This window comes from Mobula birostris, chromosome 24, assembly GCF_030028105.1.
Source record: "Mobula birostris isolate sMobBir1 chromosome 24, sMobBir1.hap1, whole genome shotgun sequence".
Lineage (NCBI taxonomy): Eukaryota > Metazoa > Chordata > Chondrichthyes > Myliobatiformes > Myliobatidae > Mobula > Mobula birostris.
The window spans coordinates 63,834,102-63,855,403 of NC_092393.1; the positions used below are offsets into that span (position 1 = coordinate 63,834,102).

At 54.0% G+C, this 21,302-nt stretch overlaps 1 protein-coding gene across 1 annotated transcript in view; it reads left to right on the forward strand.

Moving 5' to 3' along the window:
* Positions 1–21,302, forward strand: part of LOC140187268 (uncharacterized) — a 102,456-nt gene that overhangs the window by 45,058 nt on the left and 36,096 nt on the right. Inside the window, exons 7-15 of the mRNA XM_072242402.1 lie at positions 1,349–1,419; positions 1,693–1,783; positions 4,331–4,533; positions 8,501–8,533; positions 8,865–8,988; positions 9,240–9,287; positions 9,978–10,103; positions 12,022–12,137; positions 13,424–13,492. Of these exons, the coding sequence (XP_072098503.1) occupies positions 1,349–1,419; positions 1,693–1,783; positions 4,331–4,533; positions 8,501–8,533; positions 8,865–8,988; positions 9,240–9,287; positions 9,978–10,103; positions 12,022–12,137; positions 13,424–13,492 (881 nt within the window). The remainder of the gene's footprint in view (positions 1–1,348; positions 1,420–1,692; positions 1,784–4,330; positions 4,534–8,500; positions 8,534–8,864; positions 8,989–9,239; positions 9,288–9,977; positions 10,104–12,021; positions 12,138–13,423; positions 13,493–21,302) is intronic.

The following is a 21,302-nucleotide window of genomic DNA, read 5'->3' on the forward strand; positions in this document are numbered from 1 at the left end:
GCACAAAGCCATGCTGACTATCCCTCGTCACTCCTGGTCTTCCAAATGTAGGTAGATTCTGTCCCTTGGAATCCATTGCAGAAAGTTCCCCACCACTAGATATACCAGCCTGTAGTTCCCAGTCTTGTCCAAGCAGCACCCCTTAAACAAGGCACAACATTTGCGCTCTCCAGCCTTCTGGTGTTAAGGTCCTATAGAGACTCTGTATTGATATCTTGGAAAGATTGCTTCCTGGGCCCGTAATATCCAGTACTGTATTCCCGAGTATAAAGGGCAGGAAACAGATTGCTGTGAAGGGCTGGTTCCACATGCAGAGTAATCAGAATCTGTTTGTTATTACTGACAATGAAGCATCGTATTTGGAAACTGTCCATGCTGCTCCCAAGGTGTGCAGATCCTAGCAGCGACCTCCTCCCTCCACCCCTCCCCTGGGCAGGGACCCCACCTTTGCCACTGCCCCTCCCCTAGGTAGGGACTACCCTTCCACAGCCCTTCCCTGGGCAGGGACCCCCCCCATCTCCCACCGCCCCTCCCCTGGGCAGGGACCCCCCCCATCTCCCACGGCCCCTCCCCTGGGCAGTGACCTCCTCCCTCCACCCCTCCCCTGGGCAGGGACCCCCCCCATCTCCCATGGCCCCTCCCCTGGGCAGTGACCTCCTCCCTCCACCCCTCCCCTGGGCAGGGACCTCCCCTTTGCCACTGCCCCTCCCCTAGGTAGGGACTACCCTCCCACAGCCCCTCCCCTGGGCAGGGACACCCCCATCTCCCACCACTCCTCCCCTGGGCAGGGACCCCCCAATCTCCCACGGCCCCTCCCCTGGGCAGGGACTACCCTCCCATGGCCCCTCCCCTGGGCAGGAACTACCCTCCCATGGCCCCTCCCCTGGGCAGGGACTACCCTCCCACGGCCCCTCCCCTGGGCAGGGACACCCCATCTTCCTCGGCCCCTCCTCTGGGCAGGGACACCCCATCTCCCATGGCCCCTCCCCTGGGCAAGGACCTTCTCCCTCCACCCCTCCCCTGGGCAGGGACCACCCTCCCACTGCCACCGCCCCTCCCCTGGGCAGGGACCACCCTCCCACGGCCTCTCCCCCAGGCAGGGACCCCCCTCTCATTGCCACCGCCTCTCCCCCAGGCAGGGACCACTTCCTTTGCCACTGCGCCCCCCCCCCAAGCCAACCCCTAAGTGATCCTATGCTTTCCTGGGGACCATGCACGGGCCAGGGTCTCGTCTGTTTCAGACCAGAAAGTGGTGGGTGGTGGTGTCAGGGGTTTGATGGTGGAGTTCAGGGTTTCGTGGTGGGTGGGGGGCATTATTGTGGATCCTTGACGGTCTTTGTTTGTTCAGTCCCCAGGAGAAGGTGACAGTGACGGTGAGGGGACGGCTGATGATGTGAGGGCTCAGATATCTGATCTCAGGTGAGGCCTGGGGTTGGGGGGACGGACTGAGGGGAGGGTTGTGAGGGATGGACATATCAATGGGGTGGAGGGGTTTTGTCATGGATGAGGAAGAGCATGGTGGGGTTAAAGCTCATTACTGGCATGGTCGACTTCCTACTGATCCAAACTGACCTTTGCCTTCGTCCGGTCAGTGGAGACCAGTGGACGGACGGGATGTGGGGTTGTGGCGGAGTGTGGGCGCAGGGAGTTGATATCAGTGTGGTGTTGGAATGAACAGCCTCCCTTTCCCAGGGAAGTGGTGAAGAACATCGACGAAGAGCTGAAGGATCTCCGGAGGGTTCAGCTGAGTGGCACTGAGCCCGGAGCCCCTGTCCAGCAGCAGGTCAGTGCTGGGGAGCCTGGGGTGGGTGGGGGGGGGTGGTGTCAGGAGTTGCCGTTTGAAGCGATTCTGGGGATCCCGGGAGTAGGTGTGGTTCTGGGCTTAGGGTGAGACTGACACCCAGTCCCAGGGTTGGGGGTGGTCCCGGAATTAGGGTGAGACTGACACCCAGTCCCAGGGGTGGGGCTGGTCCCGGAATTAGGGTGAGACTGACACCAGTCCCAGGAGTGGGGCTGGTCCCGGAATTAGGGTGAGACTGACACCCAGTCCCAGGGGTGGGGGTGGTCCCGGAATTAGGGTGAGACTGACACCCAGTCCCAGGGGTGGGGGTGGTCCCGGAATTAGGGTGAGACTGATACCCAGACCCAGGGGAGGGTTAGGGTTAGGGTGCCTCCTGTACCCATGGTGGCAGTGGACGTGTTGTGAAGGTGATTCTGACCTCAGACTCCTGCACCATAGGAAACGTTCTCTCCACATCCAATCGAGAAGAGATCTTTCATCATTCCATAGGTTTCAATGTGATTTCCCCGACCCCATTCTTCTGAATTCCAGCGTCATCAAATACTGCTCACATGATAAGCCTTTCAAACTTGGAATAATTTTCACGAACCTCCTTTGAATCCTGTTAGCACATCGTTTTGTGCTGAAAACTATTCACATTACTCCAAGTGAGGCGTTACTAATGCCAGGAGGACTCCCAAGTCCCTTGTCACCTCAGATTTTTGAATCTTCTCCCCATTTAGAAAATAGTCAACCCTTTTATTTCTTCTACCAATGTGCATGGCCATATACATCCCGACACTGTCTTCCATTTGCCATTTCTTTGCCCATTCTCCTAATCCGTCTAGGTCCTTCAGTAGTCTCTTTGCTTCTTCAACACGACTTGTCTCTTCACCTAACTTCGTATCATCTGCAAAGCCATCAATTCCATTATCCAAGTCACTGACATATAACAAAAAAAGAATTTGTCCCAACACAGACCCCTGTGGAACACCACTAGTCACCGGCAGCCAGACAGAAAAGGCTCCCTTTATTCCCACTCTTTGCCTCCTGCCAATTGGCCACTGCTTTATCCATGCTAGAATCTTTGCAGTAAAACCACAGGCTCGTAGCTTGTTAAGCAGCCTCATGTGTGGCACCCTGTCAAGGGTCTCGGCCTGAAACATCGACTGCACCTCTTCCTACAGATGCACCCTGGCCTGCTGCGTTCACCAGCAACTTTGACAAATGACCAGTAACATGGTGAAGGATCCCATCCACCCTGCTTATGGACTATTTTTCCCATTTCCATCAGGGAGGAGGCTATGTGGCATCCGAGCCTGAACCATCAGACTCTAAAACAGTTGCTTTCCCCAAGCAGTAAGGCCCATCAACACCTCCATCCACTAACTCCACCACTACTTTATTATTTCCTGTCAGTCACCTAATGTGCAGCCTAACATCACTTTATGGACAGACAGTCGACCTGTAGAAGCTATCTCATTGTTTTTTTCTAAACATTGTGTTTTTTTGTGCTGCGTTGGATCTGGAGTTACAATTATTTTGTTCTCCTTTACACCTGTGTACTGGAAATAACATAAAACAATCTGGAATCTTGATAGTCTTATCTTGAGAATTGCTCTCCACTGCACAACCCGGGGTGGATGCAGACACTGTCCTGTCTCTGGCCTGCGGAGCTGGGAGTGGACGTGGACGTGTCCCCAGACATGGGGTGGATGCAGACACTGTGCTGTCTCCCGTCTGCGGTGTGGGACTGGACCAGGACGTGCTCCCAGACATGAGGTGGAGGCAGACACTGATGTCTCCGGCCTGCGGTGGTAGGAATGGACCTGGACGTGTCCCAGACGTGGGGTGGATGCAGACACTGATGTCTCCGGCCTGCGGTGGTAGGAATGGACCTGGACGTGTCCCAGACGTGGGGTGGATGCAGACACTGATGTCTCCGGCCTGCGGTGGTAGGAATGGACCTGGACATGCTCCCAGACATGAGGTGGAGGCAGACACTGATGTCTCCGGCCTGCGGTGGTAGGAATGGACCTGGACGTGTCCCAGACGTGGGGTGGATGCAGACACTGATGTCTCCGGCCTGCGGTGGTAGGAATGGACCTGGACATGCTCCCAGACATGAGGTGGAGGCAGACACTGATGTCTCCGGCCTGTGGTGGTAGGAATGGACCTGGACGTGTCCCAGACGTGGGGTGGATGCAGACACTGATGTCTCTGGCCTGCGGAGCTGGGAGTGGACGTGGACGTGTCCCCAGACATGAGGTGGAGGCAGACACTGTGCTGTCTCCCGTCTGCGGTGTGGGACTGGACCAGGACGTGCTCCCAGACATGAGGTGGAGGCAGACACTGCGTTGTCTCCCGCCTGTGGTGGTAGGAATGGACCTGGACGTGTCCCAGACATGGGGTGGATGCAGACACTGTCCTGTCTCCGGCCTGTGGTGGTAGGAATGGACCTGGACATGCTCCCAGACATGAGGTGGATGCAGACACTGTCCTGTCTCCGGCCTGTGGTGCTTGGTCTGATCAGCCCTTGTCTTCCAACAGCTGGACAAACTGGGTGCTGTTCTGGAGAAAATCATGGGCTCCTCCTGTGCCCTGCTTGGGATGAGTCTGGGCCTGCAGACGGAGGGGACGTGTCCCGTCTGCAGTCTAGACGTCAGTCAGGATGCCAGCAACCTGTGCCAGCGTTTCCAGAAGCTGCAAGAGACAGTGAACACGCTGGTTGATTCATCCGGGGAGAGGACAAAGGTATCTCCGGCAATCTGTGGTGAGGGGGTGGGGGTGTGTCTATCACAGTGAGGGGGTGGGGGAGAGTGTGTCACTGTGAGGGGGTGGGGAGTGTGTGTCACTGTGAGGGGGTGGGGGAGAGTGTGACACCGAGAGGGGGTGGGTGAGTGTGTGTCACTGTGAGGGGGTGGGGGAGAGTGAGTCACGGTGAGGGAGTGGGAGAGAGTGTGATACGGTGAGGGGGTGAGGGAGTGTGTCACTTTGAGGGGGTCAGGAGAGTGTGTCAGGGTGAGGTAGGGGAGAGTGTGTCACTGAGGGGGTGGGGAGAGAGTGTCACGGTGAGGGGGTTGGGAGAGTGTGTCACAGTGAGGGGGCAGGGGATAGTGTGACACTGAGGGGATGGGGAGTGTGTCACGGTGAGGGGTGGGGGAGAGTGTGACACTGTGAGTGGGTGGGGAGAGTGTGTCACGGTGAGGGGGTGGGGGAGAGTGTGTCACGGTGAGGGGTGGGGGAGAGTGTGACACTGTGAAGGGGTGGGGGAGATGTGTCACCGTGAAGGGGTGGGGGAGAGTGTGTCACGGTGAGGGGGTGGGGGAGAGTGTGACACGGTGAGGGGGTGGGGGAGCATATGTCACATTGAGGGGGTGGGTGAGTGTGTCACGGTGAGGGGGTGGGAGAGAGTGTGTCACGGTGAGGGGTGGGGGAGAGTGTGACACTGTGAAGGGGTGGGGGAGAGTGTGTCACGGTGAGGGGGTGGGGGAGAGTGTGTCACGGTGAGGGGTGGGGAGAGTGTGACACTGTGAAGGGGTGGGGGAGATGTGTCACCGTGAAGGGATGGGGGAGAGTGTGTCACGGTGAGGGGGTGGGAGAGAGTGTGTCACGGTGAGGGGGTGGGGAGAGTGTGTCACGGTGAGGGTGGGGGAGTATGTGTCACAGTGGGGGTTGTAAGAGTGTGTGACACGGTGAGGGGGTGGGGAGAGTGTCACAGTGAGGGGTGGGGAGAGTGCGGCACTGTAAGGGGGTCGGGGAGAGTGTGTCACGGTGAGGGGTGGAGACAGTGTGTCACGGTGAGGGGGTGGGGGGAGAGTGTGTCACGGTGAGGGGTGGAGACAGTGTGTCACGGTGAGGGGGTGGGGGAGTGTGTGTCACAGTGGGGGGTTGTAGGAGTATGTGACAGTGGAGACAGTGTGTCACGGTGAGGGGATGGGGAGAGTGTGTCACAGTGAGGGGTGGGAGAGTGCGGCACTGTGAGGGGGTCGGGGAGAGTGTGTCACGGTGAGGGGTGGAGACAGTGTGTCACAGTGAGGGGTGGGGAGAGTGCGGCACTGTGAGGGGGTTGGGGAGAGTGTGTCACAGTGAGGGGTGGGGAGAGTGCGGCACTGTGAGGGGGTTGGGGAGAGTGTGTCACAATGAGGGGTGGGGAGAGTGCGGCACTGTGAGGGGGTCGGGGAGAGTGTGACACTGAGGGGTGGAGACTGTGTCACGGTGAGGGGTGGGGGGAGAGTGTGACACTGCGAGGGGTGGGGAGAGTGTGTCACGGTGAGGGAGTGGGGGAGAGTGTGTCACTGTGAGGGGTTGGGAGAGTGACACTGAGGGGGTGGGGGGAGAGTGTGACACTGAGGGGTGGGGGGGAGAGTGTGACACTGTGAGGGGGTGGGGGTGAGTGTCACGGTGAGGGGGTGGGGGAGAGTGTGACACTGAGGGGTGGGGGAGAGTGTGTCACAGTGAGGGGGTGGGGGAGAGTGTGACACAATGAGGGGGTGGGTGAGTGTGTCACGGTGAGGGGGTGGGGGAGAGTGTGACACGGTGAGGGGGTGGGGGAGAGTGTGTCACGGTGAGGGGGTGGGGGGAGTGTGACACGGTGAGGGGGAGGGGGATAGTGTGTCACGGTGAGGGGAGGGGGATAGTGTGTCACGGTGAGAGGGTGGGGGAGAGTGTGACACGGTGAGGGGATGGGTGAGTGTGTCACGGTGAGGGGTGGGAGAGAGTGTGACACGGTGAGGGGATGGGTGAGTGTGTCACAGTAAGGGGTGGGAGAGAGTGTGACACGGTGAGGGGGTGGGTGAGTGTGTCACGGTGAGGGGGTGGGGGAGAGTGTGTCACAGTGAGGGGGTGGGGGAGAGTGTGTCACGGTGAGGGGGTGGGAGAGAGTGTGACACGGTGAGGGGTGGGGGAGAGTGTGTCACGGTGAGGGGGTGGGTGAGTGGTGAGGGGGTGGGAGAGAGTGTGACACGGTGAGGGGTGGGGGAGAGTGTGTCACGGTGAGGGGGTGGGTGAGTGTGTCACGGTGAGGGGGTGGGGGAGAGTGTGTCACAGTGAGGGGGTGGGGGAGAGTGTGTCACGGTGAGGGGGTGGGAGAGAGTGTGACACGGTGAGGGGTGGGGGAGAGTGTGTCACGGTGAGGGGGTGGGTGAGTGGTGAGGGGGTGGGAGAGAGTGTGACACGGTGAGGGGTGGGGGGAGAGTGTGACACGGTGAGGAGTGGGGAGAGTGTGTCACGGTGAGGGGGTGGGTGAGTGTGTCACGGTGAGGGGGTGGTGGAGAGTGTAAAGGAGGAAGGCAGCAGAAAGGAAATTATAGACCAGTTAGCCTGACCTCAGTGGCTGGGAAGATGTTATGTTAAGGATGAGGTTATGGAGAACTTGGTGACACAGGACAAGATAAGACAAAGTCAGCAAGGTTTCCTTCAGCGAAAATCCTGCCTGATGAACCTACTGGAATTCTTTGAGGAGGTTACAAGATAAAGGGGATGTGGTGGATGTTGTATATTTGGACTTTCAGAGGCCTTTGACAAGGTGCCACACATGAGGCTGCTTACCAAGTTAAGAGGCCATGGTATTACAGGAAAGTAACTAACCTGGTTAGAGCATTGGCTGATCGGTAGGAGGCAGCGAGTGGGAATAAAAGGATCCTTGTCTGGTTGGCTGCCGGTGACTAGTGGAGTTCCACAGGGGTCGGTGTTGGGACCACTTCTTTTTATGCTGTATATCAATGATTTAGATGATAAAGTAGATGTCTTTGTTGCCAAGTTTACAGATGATACGAAGATTGGTGGAGGGACAGGTAGTGTTGAGGAAACAGGTAGGATGCAGAAGGACTTAGACAGATTAGGAGAATGGACAAGAAAGTGGCAAATGAAACACAATCTTGGAAAATGCATGTTCAGGCCCTTTGGTAGTAGAAATAAATGTGCAGATTATTTTCTAAATGGGGAGAAAATCTAAAAATCTGAGATGCAAAGGGACTTGGGAGTCCTTGTGCAGAACACCCTAAAGGTTAACTTGCAGGTTGAGTCAGTGGTGAGGAAGGCAAATACAATGTTAGTATTCATTTCGAGACGTCTAGGATACAAGAGCAGGGATGTGATGCTGAGGTTTTATAAGGCACTGGTGAGGCCTCACCTTGAGTATTGTGTGAACAGTTTTGGGCTCCTCATCTAAGAAAAGATGTGCTGGCATTGGAGAGGGTTCAGAGGAGGCTCACAAGGATGATTCCAGGAATGAAAGGGTTATTATACGAGGAATGTTTGATGGCTCTGGGTCTGTACTTGCTGGAATTCAGAAGGATGAGGGGGTTCTCATTGAAACCTTTTGAATATTGAAAGGCCTAGACAGAGTAGATGTGGAAAGAATGTTTCCCGTGGTGGGAGAGTCTAGGACAAGAGGGCAGAGCCTCAGGATAGAGGGGCGCCCTTTCAAAACAGATGTGGAGAAATTTTTTTAGCCAAAGGGTGGTGAATTTGTTGAATTTCTGGCCAGATGCAGCTGTGGAGGCCAGGTCATTGGGTGTATTTAAGGCAGAAATTGATAGGTTCTTGATTGGACATGGCATTCAAAGTTACAGGGAGAAGGCTGGGAACTGGAGTTGAGGAGGAGGAAAAAAAAGATCAGCCATGATGGAATGGTGGAGCAGACTCGATGGGCCAAATGGCCTAATTCTGCTCCTAAGTCTTACGGTCTTATGTGTAATGTAGAGTGTCTGTACCACGGGACGGGGGCTTGTGTACGGAGTTATGTGTAATGTAGAGTGTCTGTACCACGGGACGGGGGCTTGTGTACGGAGTTATGTGTAATGTAGAGTGTCTGTACCACGGGACGGGGGCTTGTGTACGGAGTTATGTGTAATGTAGAGTGTCTGTACCACGGACGGGGGCTTGTGTACGGAGTTATGTGTAATGTAGAGTGTCTGTACCACGGGACGGGGGCTTGTGTACGGAGTTATGTGTAATGTAGAGTGTCTGTACCACGGGACGGGGGCTTGTGTACGGAGTTATGTGTAATGTAGAGTGTCTGTACCACGGGACGGGGGCTTGTGTACGGAGTTATGTGTAATGTAGAGTGTCTGTACCACAGGACGGGGGGCTTGTGTACGGAGTTGCAGAGTCACATCGAGCAGCTCCAGGCCGAGTGTGAGAGGCTGAACCAGACGACCAGCCGATTGATCCAGGATGATCAGAAACAACAGAGCAATATCCAGGTGGGGTGAGGGGGTGTCCATACCCGATCCCCTCCCTGACCCGACCCGTCACCCACCCCCCCCCCCGCATCTGGACCCGATGTCACCCCTCCCCACGTCCCGAGCCAGTGACCCTTTCCTGACCTGTCGGTTCCCCCCCTTCTCTTCTCTGACCCATCACCACTCCCCCTCATTTGTCTCGCTTGCAATTCCCCTGCTCACCATCACCCCGACCCCCCCAGTCTCTCAGTAACCTCTCCTTCTTGTTTCAGTCTCTGTTTGACTCGCTCGGCCGCCTGGAGACCAAGTGCGGGGGAGGGGTGAGTGGGGGGGTGATCGTGTGGGGTGGGGGAGGGGTGAGTGAGGGGGTCGGTCGTGTGGGGTGGGGGAGGGGTGAGTGAGGGAGGGGAGGGGTGAGTGTGGGGGGAGGGGTGAATAGGGGGCGGTCGTGTGGGCTGGGGAGGGGTGAATGTGGGGGAGGGGTGAGTGAGGGGGCGGTTGTGTGGGGTGAGGGAGGGGTGAGCAGTGGGGTGAGTGAGTGCGGGGGAGGGGTGAATAAGTGCAGGGGAGGGGTGGTGTAAGGGGCAGTCGTGTGGGCTGGGGAGGGGTGAGTGCGGGGGAGGGGTGAGTGAGTGGGCAGTTGTGTGGGGTGGGGAGGGGTGAGCGGTGGGGTGGAGGAGGGGTGAGTGAGTGCGGGGGAGGAGTGAGTGAGGGGGCGGTTGTGTGGGGTGGGGAGGGGTGAGCAGTGGGGTGGGGGCGGGGTGAGTGTGGGTGGGGAGGGGGAGTGTGGGTGGTAATTGGGAGACAGAGGGAGTCGGAGCGATTGCGACTGAAGTCAGCAGCAGATCGATCCTCCAGTGACTCTTTATGTCACAGCCTCCCCCCCCCCCCAATCATCTCTCCAAGCGAGGGTGGGGATCGGGGGGGTGGTGTTTGAGGTCAAGGGTCAGGTTTGGATTGGTGGGGATCAGGGTTGTGGCTGATGGCTCCTCTGTCCATCCCCACCCCAGCTCCAGATGGACGCAGTGACGGAGCAAGTGAACCGAATGATGGAGTCTCTGCTCAACAAACTCTGTGCCCATGAGAAGGACTGGAACCGAGTCTTGCAGCAGCTCAGCGCAGAGATGGAGTGCAAGGTAACCCCGTCCCCACTGTCTCCCCACCCCTACCATCATCTCCTTCCCCTACCGTCATCTTGTCTCCTCCCCAATCCCGCAGTCAAGTGCTGTTCCCTGCCCCCCATCATCCCCTGCTCACTCCACCCCACGTTTATCTTCCTTCCTCTTCCCTCATGTCAGTCCCTGTCCCCTCCCCCACAGACATCCCCTGTCCCCTCCCCCATGATCAGTCCCTGTCCCCTGTCCCCTCCCCCCCTCCCCCACAGTCAGTCCCTGTCCCCTACCCCACAGACATCCCCGTCTCCTGTCCCCTCCCCCACGATCAGTCCCTGTCCCCTCGCCCACGATCAGTCCCTGTCCCCTTCCCCACGGACATCCCCTGTCTCCTCCCTCACGATCAGTCCCTGTCCCCTGTCCCCTGTCCCCTGTCCCCTCCCCCACAGTCAGTCCCTGTCCCCTGTCCCCTCCCCCACAGACATCCCCTGTCCCCTACCCACAGACATCCCTTGTCCCTGAACCCTACCCTACAGACATCCCCTGTCCCCTCCCCCATGATCAGTCCCTGTCCCCTCCCCCATAGTCAGTCCCTGTCCCCTGTCCTCTCACCCACAGATATCCCCTGTCGTGTGTCCCTTGTCCCCTCCCCCATGGTCAGTCCCTGTCCCCTCCCCCACGATCAGTCCCTGTCCCCTCCCCCACAGTCAGTCCCTGTCCCCTCCCCCACAGTCATCCCATGTCCCCTCCCCCACGATCAGTCACTGTCCCCTCGCCCACAGTCAGTCCCTGTCCCCTACCCCACAGACGTCCCCTGTCCCCTACCCCACAGACGTCCCCTGTCCCCTTGTCCCCTTCCCCACGGACATCCCCTGTCCCCTACCCTACAGACATCCCCTGTCCCCTGAACCTTACCCCACAGACATCCCCTGTCCCCTCCCCCATGATCAGTCCCTGTCCCCTCCCCCATAGTCAGTCCCTGTCCCTTCCCCCATGGTCAGTCCCCTGTCCGCTACCCCATAGACATCCCCTGTCCCCTCCCCCACAGTCAGTCCCTGTCCCCTCCCCCATGATCAGTCCCTGTCCCCTGTCCCCTGTCCCCTCCCCCATAGTCAGTCCCTGTCCCCTGTTCCCTCCCCCACAGACATCCTCTGTCCCCTGTCCCCTCCCCCACGTCAGTTCCTGTCCCCTGTCCCCTCCCCCATGTCAGTCCCAGTCCCCTGTCACCACCTGTCCCCTCCCCCTCCCCCATGGACATCCCCTGTCCCCTTCCCCACAGTCAGTTCCTGTCCCCTGTCCCCTCCCCCCATGTCAGTCCCTGTCCTTTCCCCCACAAACATCCCCTCTCCCCTGTCCCCTCCCCCATGGTCACCACCTGTCCCCACCCCCTCCCCCACATTCCTTCCATCCCCTCAAAATCCCTCCCGTCCTGTGTGTGTGTCTCTCTCTCTCTCTCTCTCGCTCCTGCTCCTGCTCCTGCTCTTGCTCTTGCTCTTGCTCTCCATGGTGCTCCATCTCCCGCTGACGGACGCTCCCCCCCCCCACTGTCTCTCTGTCTCTGTGACGGACGCGCTCCCTCCCTCTCCCGGCAACAGATGCTCAATCTCTCTGTCTCTCCCCGTTTCCCTGTCTCCCCCGTCTCTCAGTCTCTCCCGTCTCTCAGTCTCTCCCCGTTTCCCTGTCTCTCCCCATCTCCCGGTCTCTCTCCGTCTCTCTCTCCGTCTCTCTCCGTCTCTCTCCGTCTCTCCCCGTCTCTCTGTCTCTCCCTCTCTCCCTGTCTCTTCTCATCTCCCTGTCTCTCCCTGTCTCCCCGTCTCTGTGACGGACGCGCTCCCTCCCTCTCCCGGCAACAGATGCCCCGTCTCTCCCTGTCTCTCCCCGTCTCCGTCTCTGTGACAGACGCGCTCCCTCTCCCGGTGACTGACGCTCTCCGTTTCGGTAGCTGGACCGGATTGAACTGGAGCCATTGAAGAAGCAGCTGGAGGAGCGATGGAGAAAAGTCCGGAAACTTCTACAGACCCCCCAAGGGACGGAGCAGGGAGCTGCTGTGCTCAGGAAGTGAGTGATGTCCCATCTGATAGACCACCCCACTCCTTCCCTACCCAACCACCCCACTCCTTCCCTACCCAACCACCCCACTCCTTCCCTACCCCAACTACCCGCACTCTCCGACTGTCCCTGCCCAACGATCCGCACTCTCCGACTGTCCCTGCCCAACGATCCGCACTCTCCGACCGTCCCTGCCCAAACGCCCTCACTCTCCGACCGTCCCTGCCCAACGATCCGCACTCTCCGACTGTCCCTACCCAATCGCCCGCACTCTCCGACCGTCCCTGCCCAACGATCCGCACTCTCCATCCGTCCCTGCCTAACCGCCCTCACTCTCCGACCGTCCATGCCCAACCGCCCGCACTCTCCGACCGTCCCTGCCCAACCGCCCACACTCTCCGTCCGTCCCTACCCAACGATCCGCACTCTCCGTCCGTCCCTACCCAACCGCCCTCACTCTCTGACCGTCCCTGCCCAACGACCCGCAGTCTCCGACCGTTCCTACCCAATGATCCGCACTCTCCGACCGACCCTGCCCATCCGCCCGCAGTCTCCGACTGTCCCTGCCCAACCGCCCGCCTTCTCCGACCGTCCCTACCCAACGATCCGCACTCTTCGACTGTCCCTGCCCAACGATCCGCAGTCTCCGACCGTCCCTGCCCAACCGCCCGCACTCTCCGACCGTCCCTGCCCAACCGCCCTCACTCTCCGACAGTTCCTACCCAACCACCCGCACTCTCCGACCGTCCCTGCCTAACTGCCCTCACTCTCCGACTGTCCCTGCCCAACCGCCCGCACTCTCCGACCGTCCCTGCCCAACCACCCACACTCTCCGACCGTCCCTGCCCAACCGCCCTCACTCTCTGTCCGTCCCTACCCAACGATCCGCACTCTCCGTCCGTCCCTACCCAACCGCCCACACTCTCCGACCATTCCTGCCCAACGATCCGCACTCTCCGACTGACCCTGCCCATCCGCCCGCAGTCTCCGACTGTCCCTGCCCAACCGCCCGCCTTCTCCGACCGTCCCTACCCAACGATCCGCGCTCTCCGACCGTCCCTGCCCAATCGCCCTCACCCTCCGACCGTCCCTGCCCAACCGCCCTCACTCTCCGACCGTCCCTGCCCAATTGCCTGCACTCTCCGACCATCCCTACCCAACCACACCCCCTACTTCCCCTGTCACCCCGGCTCTGCCGTGTTCCACTTCCCTGCCCCCTCCCAGTTACCCCATCCCTGCTACATCTCCCCCACCATGTGCTCTGACCCTCAGCCTGTGTCCGTCCCTCCCCTCAGGCAGCTCATCAGTCATTTCCACTGCCTCTCGTGTGATCGGCCGCTGGACATCAGGGTGCCCTGCACTCCGTGAGTATCGAGTCTCCAACTCAGCCCGAGAACACTGACAGCTGGGGTTTCCCCAAAGCTCTGCAAAGTAGCCTTGAGTTTGATCGCGAGCTCTGGCGCTGTATGTGTGGTGTTTGCATGTTCCCCTGTGACCACATGGGTGTCTTGTGCCCTCTGAGTGCTCCAATTTTCTGCCAAGTCATTTCATCATGGCCGATCCAACTTTCTTCTCAGCCATGATCTCCTGTCTTCTCCACATATCCTTTCATTCTCTGACTAATTAAGAATCTATCAACCTCTTCCTTAAATATATATACTGACTTCACCTCCACAGCTGCTTGTGGCAAAGAATTCCACAGATTCACCAGTCTGGCTAAAGAAATTCCTCCTCATCTCCATTCTAAAATGACGCCCTTCTATCCTGAGACTGTGTACTCTGGTCTTGGACTCCCCTACCGTAGGAAACATCCTCTCCACATATCAAGGCCTTTCACCAAACGATAGGCTTCAATGAGTTTACCCCTCATTCTTCGAGCTTCCAGGGAATACAGGTGCAGAGCCATCAAAAGCTCTTCACGGACATATCCTGCCATTCAAACCTGGAATCATTTTTGTGAAACTCCTTTGAACCTTCTCCAGTTTCAGAATGTCCTTTCTAAGATAAGGGCCCAAACTGCTCAAAATACCCAGAGAGGCCTCACCAGTACTTTATAAAGTTTCAACTCTACACCCTCGCTTTTATATTCTAGCCCTCTTGAAATGAATGCCAACACTTGCCTTCTTCACCACAGACTCAACCTACAAGTTAACCTTTAGAGAACCCTGAACAAGGACTCCCAAGTCACTTTGCACCTCAGTTTTCTGTATTTTCTTTCCATTTTGAAAATAGTCTACCCTTTCATTTCTTTACCAAAGTGCATGGCATTGTATTTCATTTGCCACTTCTTTGCCCATTCTTCTAATCTGAAACCAAGACTTTCTGTAGCCTATCTGCTTCCTCAAAACTACCTGCCCCTCTACCTATCTTCTCATCATTGGCAAACTTTGCAACAAAACCATCAATTCCATCATCCAAATCATTGACATACAGTGTAAAAAGAATCGGTCCCAACACAGACCCCTGTGGGTCATCACTTGTCACCAGCAGCCAGCCAGAACAGGCTCCCTTTATTCCATCTCTTTGCCTCCTGCCAGTCAGCCACTGCTTTATCCATGCTTGTATCATTCCTGTAATACCATGGGCACACAACTTGTTAAGCAGCCCCATGCATGGCACCTTGGCAAAGACCACCTCAAAAGTGAAGTGCACAACATCAACCGACTGTCCTTTGTCTATCTTTCAGAGAATTTCAACAGAGTTGTCAAGCAAGATTTTCTTTTGAGGAAACCATACTGACTACTTATACTTTATACTTTATTGTCGCCAAACAATTGGTACTAGAACGTACAATCATCACAGCGATATTTGATTCTGCACTTCACACTCCCTGGATTACAAATATTACATACTATAAATATTAAAAATAGTTAAAATTAGTAAATATTAAAAATTTAAATTATAAATCATAAATAGAAAATAGAAAAATGGGAAGTAAGGTAGTGCAAAAAAACTGAGAGGCAGGTCTGGATATTTGGAGGGTACGGCCCAGATCCGGGTCAGGATCCGTTCAGCAGCCTTATCACAGTTGGAAAGAAGCTGTTCCCAAATCTGGCCGTACGAGTCTTCAAGCTCCTGAGCCTTCTCCCGGAGAGAAGAGGGACGAAAAGTGTGTTGGCTGGGTGGGTCGTGTCCTTGATTATCCTGGCAGCACTGCTCCGACAGCGTGCGGTGTAAAGCGAGTCCACGGACGGAAGGTTGGTTTGTGTGATGTGCTGCGCTGTGTTCACGATCTTCTGCAGCTTCTTGCGGTCTTGGACAGGACAACTTCCATACCAAGTTGTGATGCACCCTAGAAGAATGCTTTCCACGGTGCATCTATAAAAATTAGTGAGGGTTTTAGGGGACAGGCCAAATTTCTTTAGTTTTCTCAGGAAGTAAAGGGGCTGGTGGGCCTTCTTGGCAGTGAACTCTGCTTGGTTGGACCAAGTCAGGTTATTTGTGATATTGACCCCGAGGAACTTAAAGCTTTTGACCTGTTCCACTTGCGCACCACCAATGTAAATTGGGTTGTGCGGTCCGCTACTCCTTCTGAAGTCAACAACCAATTCCTTCGTCTTGCTGACGTTGAGGGATAGGTTATTGTCTTCGCACCATGCCACCAGGTTCTTAATTTCCTCTCTGTACTCAAACTCATCGTTACCCGAGATACGGCCTACAATTGTTGTGTCATCAGCAAACTTATATATTGAGTTTGATGGAAACTTGGCTACACAATCATGGGTGTACAGTGAGTACAGCAGGGGGCTGAGTACACAGCCTTGTGGGGCACCGGTGCTCAGAGTGATTGTAGAGGAGAGCTTGTCCCCTATTTTTACAGCCTGGGTCCTGTCTGTGAGGAAGTTGAAGATCCAGCTGCAGATCTGAGTGCTAAGGCCCAGGTTCCGGAGCTTAGGAATCAGTTTATTTAGCATGATGGTATTAAAGGCAGAGCTGTAGTCAATGAAAAGGAGCCTTATGTATGCGTCTTTATTCTCCAGGTGTTCTAAGGAGGAATGTAGGGCCAGAGAGATGGCATCTGCCATTGACCTGTTTCTCCGGTAGGCTAATTGCAAAACGTTGAGGTTGACCGGTAGGCTGTGGTTGATGTGTGTCATAACCAATCTCTCGAAGCACTTCATAGCAATTGATGTCAGAGCCACAGGTCGATAGTCATTCAGGCATGCCACCTCACACTTCTTCGGCACTGGGATTATCGTTGCCTTCCTAAAACATGAGGGGATCTTAGACTGAAGCAAGGAGCAGTTGAAGATGTCAGCAAACACTCCAGCTAGCTTGCTTGCACAGGCCTGGAGAACCCATCCTGGGACGCCATCTGGGCCCGTCGCCTTCCTTGGATTTATCTTCAGGAAGGCCCTTCTAACGTCTTCCTCGGTGACGATGAATCTCGATGCCACCAGGTCGGGTTCATCCGGAGGGAGCGGGACGCTCCTCTTCTGTTCCAATCTTGTGATTCAGCTATGGCCTGTTTTATCACGTGCCTTCAAGTACCCTGAGACCTCATCCTTGATAATCATCTCCAACATCTTCCCAACCACTGAGGTCAACTATCTGGCCTTTCTTTTGCCTCTCTCCCCTCTTGAAGAGTGGAGTGACGTTTGCAATTTTCCAGTCTTCCAGAACCATTCCAAAACCTAGTGATTCTTGAAAGATCATTACTAATGCCTCCACAATCTCTTCAGCCACCTCTTTCAGAACTCTGGGATGTACACCATCTGGTCCAGGTGACTTATCTACCTTCAGACATTTCAGTTTCCCAAGAACCTTCTCTCTAGTAATGGTGACTAGTGACTAGTGACCCGTGACTCCTGGAACTTCCATCGTACTGCTAGTGTCTTCCACAGTGAAGACTGATGCAAAATACTTATTCAGTTCGTCTGCCATTTTCTTGCCTCCTATTATGACCTCTCCAGCACTGTTTTCCAGCAGTCCGATATTCACGCTCTCCTCTATTTTACACTTTAGTATCTGAAGAAATTTTTGGTATCCTCTTTAAAATTATTGGCTCACCTGCTTTGGTATTTTGCATCATTTTTCGCCGTGGAAGACACTAGCAGCACGCCAGATATTGGAAGGAAGAGAAGTTAGGGCAGTTACGACTACAAGGGAGAAGCTGCTCAAAAAGTTCACCCGGACCAGATGAGCTGCACCCTAGGGTTCTGAAAGAGGTCGCGTTAGAGACTGTGGAGGCATTAGTAACGACCTTTCAAAAATCAGCAGAAAGGAAATTATAGACCAGTTAGCCTGACCTCAGTGGTTGGGAAGATGTTGGAGTCAATTGTTAAGGATGAGGTTATGGAGTACTTGGTGACACAGGACAAGATAGGACAAAGTCAGCATGGTTTTCTTAAGCGAAAATCTAGCCTGACGAACCTGTTAGAATTCTTTGAGGAGGTTATAAGTGGGATAGCTAAAGGGATGTTGATTATTTTTTTTATTTTCAGAAGGCCTTCGACAAGGTGCCACACATGAGGCCGCTTACCAAGTTAAGAGCCCATGGTATTACAGGAAAAATGCTAACATGGTTAGAGCATTGGCTGATTGGTAGGAGGCGGGTGGGAATAAAACGATCTTTTTCTGATTGGCTGCCAGTGACTAGTGCTGTTCTGCAGTGGTCGTTGTTGGGACCGCTTCTTTTTATGCTGTATGTCAATGATTTAAATGATGGAATAAATGGCTTTGTTGCCAAGTTTGTAGATGATATGAAGATTGGTGAAAGGGCAGGTAGTGTTGAGGAAACAGGTAGGATGCAGAAGGACTTAGACAGATTAAAAGAATAGGCAAGAGGGTGACAAATGAAATACAATGTTGGAAAATGCATGGTCGTGCACATGGGTAGTAGAAATAAATTTCTAAATGGGGACAAAATCCAGAAATCTGAGATGCAAAGGTACTTGGGTGTCATTGTGCAGAATAACCTAAAGGTTAACTTGCAGGTTGAGTTGATGTTGAGGAAGGCAAGTGCAATGTTAGCATTCATTTCAAAAGGTCTAGAATACAAGAGCAGGAAGGTGATGCTGAGGTTTTATAAGGCACTGGTGAGGGCTCACCTTGAGTATCGTGAACAGTTTTGGGCTCCTCCTCTAAGAAAAGATGTGCTGGATTTGGAAAGGGTCCAGAGGAGGTTCACAAGGATGATTCTGGGAATGAAAGGGTTATCAAATGAGGAACGTTTGATGGCTCTGGGTCTGTACTTGCTGTAATTTAGAAGGATGAGGGGGGATCTCATTGAAACCTTTCAAATGTTGAAAGGCCTACACAGAGTAGATGTGGAAAGGATGTTTCCCATGGTAGGGGAGTCTAGGACAAGAGGGCACAGCCTCAGGATAGAGGAGCATCCATTTAAAATAGAGATGCGGAGAAATTTCTTCAGCCAGAGGGTGGTGAATTTGTGGAATTTGTTGCCACAGGCAGCTGTGGAGGCCAGATCGTTGGGTGTACAAGGCAGATATTGATAGGTTCTTGTTTGGACACGGCATCAAAGGTTACTGGGAGAAGGTCGGGGAGTGTGGCTGAGAAGGGGAAAATGGATCAGCCATGATTGAATGGTGGAGCAGACTTGATGGGGTCAAACGACCTAATTCTGCTCCTATGTCTTATGGTATTCTATCTTTACCTTCTTTCCTTCTTAATTACTTTTTTAGTTGCCTTCTTTTGGTTTTTAAAACTTCCCAATCCTTTAACTTCCCACTAGTTTTTGCTGTTCTGCTGGCTTTGACTTCCCTTGTTAGCCACGGTTGTGTCATCTTTCCTTTAGAATATTTCTTACTCTTTGTGATGTATATATCCTGTGCCTTCTGAATTGCTTCCAGAAATTCCAGCCATTGTTGCTCTGCCATCATCCCTGCTAGTGTTCTTTCCAATCAGTTCTGGCTAATTCCTCTTTCATGCCTCTGCATTTCCCTTTACTCCATCTGACTTTATCTTCTCCTTCTCAAATTTCAGGGTGAGTTCGATCATATTATGATCACCTGCCCCTCAGCGTTCCTTTGCCTTAAGGTCTCTAAGCAATTTCAGTTTATTGCACAACACCCAATCCAGAATAGCTGATCCCCTAGTGGACTCAACCACAAGCTGCTCTAAAAAGCCATCTCGTAAACACTCTAGAAATTCCTCTTCCTGGAATCCACACCAACCTGACTTTCCCAATCTACCTGCATATTGAAATCCCCCATGACTATTGAAACATTGCCCTTTTGGCATGCATTTTCTATCTCCTGTTGAAATTTGTAGACCAGATCTTTACTACTGTTTGGTGGGGGGTGTCTTTATACTAATCCCATCAGGATCTTTTTACCCTTGCATTTCCTTTGCTCTATCCACAATGTTTCAATGCCTTCTGATCTGATGTCACCTATTTCTAACGATTTGATTTCATTTTTTACCAACAGAGCAACACCGGCTCCTTTGCTTTCTTGCCTATCCTCTCAATACAGTGTGTATTCCTGAACATTAAGCTCCCAGCTATAATCTTCTTTCCACCATGATCCAGTGATGCCTACAATATCATACGTGCCAATCTGCAACTGTGCTGCAAACTCATCTACCTTATTCCGTACACTGCACACATACCAATATAACACCTTCAGTCCTGTATTCACCCTTTTTGATTCTGTCCACCTTTATGTCGTAACTCATCCTGTTGACTGCAATTTTGCTCCATCATCATCCTCTCCTCACTGCACATTACTGTATGTCTGTTTGTAATCCAGCTACCTGATCTCCAGCACTATCACTCTGGTCCCATCCTCATGCCAAATAAGTTTAAACCCTTAGGAACAATCCTAGCCAACCTGGCTGAAAGGATAACGGACCCCTTCGGTTTCAGGTGTAACCCATCCCCGTAACTTCCTCAGAAGAGATCCCTGTGATCCAGAATTCTGAACCCCTGCCACCTTCACCAATTCCTCAGCCACACAGTCACCTGCCAAACTACCCTATTCTTACCCTCACTGGCCCATGGCACAAGCAGCAATGCGGTGGGTACTACCCTGGAGGTCCTGTTTTTCATCTTTCTACTCAACTCCCTAAATTCTCTCTTCAGGACATCCTCACCTTGTTTACTTGTGTCATTGGTGCCAAAATGTACCTAGACTTCCGGCTGCTCACTCCCGCCCTTGAGAATTCCATGGACCCGATCCAAGACATTCCTGTCCCTGCCACCTCGGAGGCAGCATGCTATCCGGGTATCCCTGTGACACCCACAGAACCTTGTCTCTATTCCTTTGACTAGGGGATCTCTTATCACCACTGCAATCCTCTTCAACTCTCTGCTCTTCCGAGCCACAACACCAGACTCAGTGCCAGAGTCCTGGCAGGTCGTCCCCCTCGATTGTATCTAAAGTTGTATGCTTGGTATTGAGGGGAATGGCCACTCACTGTGCATCTTTTCTCCTTCTCCTGACAGTCACCCAGTAAACTGTCTTCTGTGATCCAGGGGTGACTATCTTCCTGTGGCTCCTGTGTATCGGCTCCTCATTCTCCCGTTTGAGTTAACAGTAATCGAGCTGCAGCTCCATTTCCTTAATGCAGTCTTTCAGGAGCTGCAGCTCAGTGCACTAGGTGAAAATGACTTCCTACCTACCTCCCACAGTGGAAAACACTGCCCCGGAGCCATCCTCACTGCACTACTCTGGCCTAACAGACGAGGAATGAAGAAATCAGAATCAGGTCTATTATCACCGGCATGTGATGTGAAACTTGTTAACTTAGCAGCAGCAGTTCAATGCAATGCATAATCTAGCAGAGAGAGAGAAAAAATAATAATAAATAAACAAGTAAATCAATTACGTATATTGAATATGTAACGCTCAGTTATATTGGCTCGTATATGTCTAGGGGAAATCCCACCCAGCACCTGCCTCAACGCTTCCCACGGAGTCGGTTGCCGCCCGAATCAATCCCAACATCAATCATCAGCCAGCACACCCAGTATGTTTTACCAAGTACACTTTATAGAAATTACTAAGTCTATGACATTAATATAAATTCGATACAGACAAGGAAGTAATGAAAAAAAGGCGCCAAGACTTATCAAAGTCCAAGTTCTTCGCGCGCAACCGTTGGAGCTCAATCGATTCTTGACGACCACCCGGATTCTGTCGACTCACGGCTCGGGACCACCCGGAGTGATAGACCGTAGCCTCTCCGCACATCCGCCGTCCTCCACGTCTC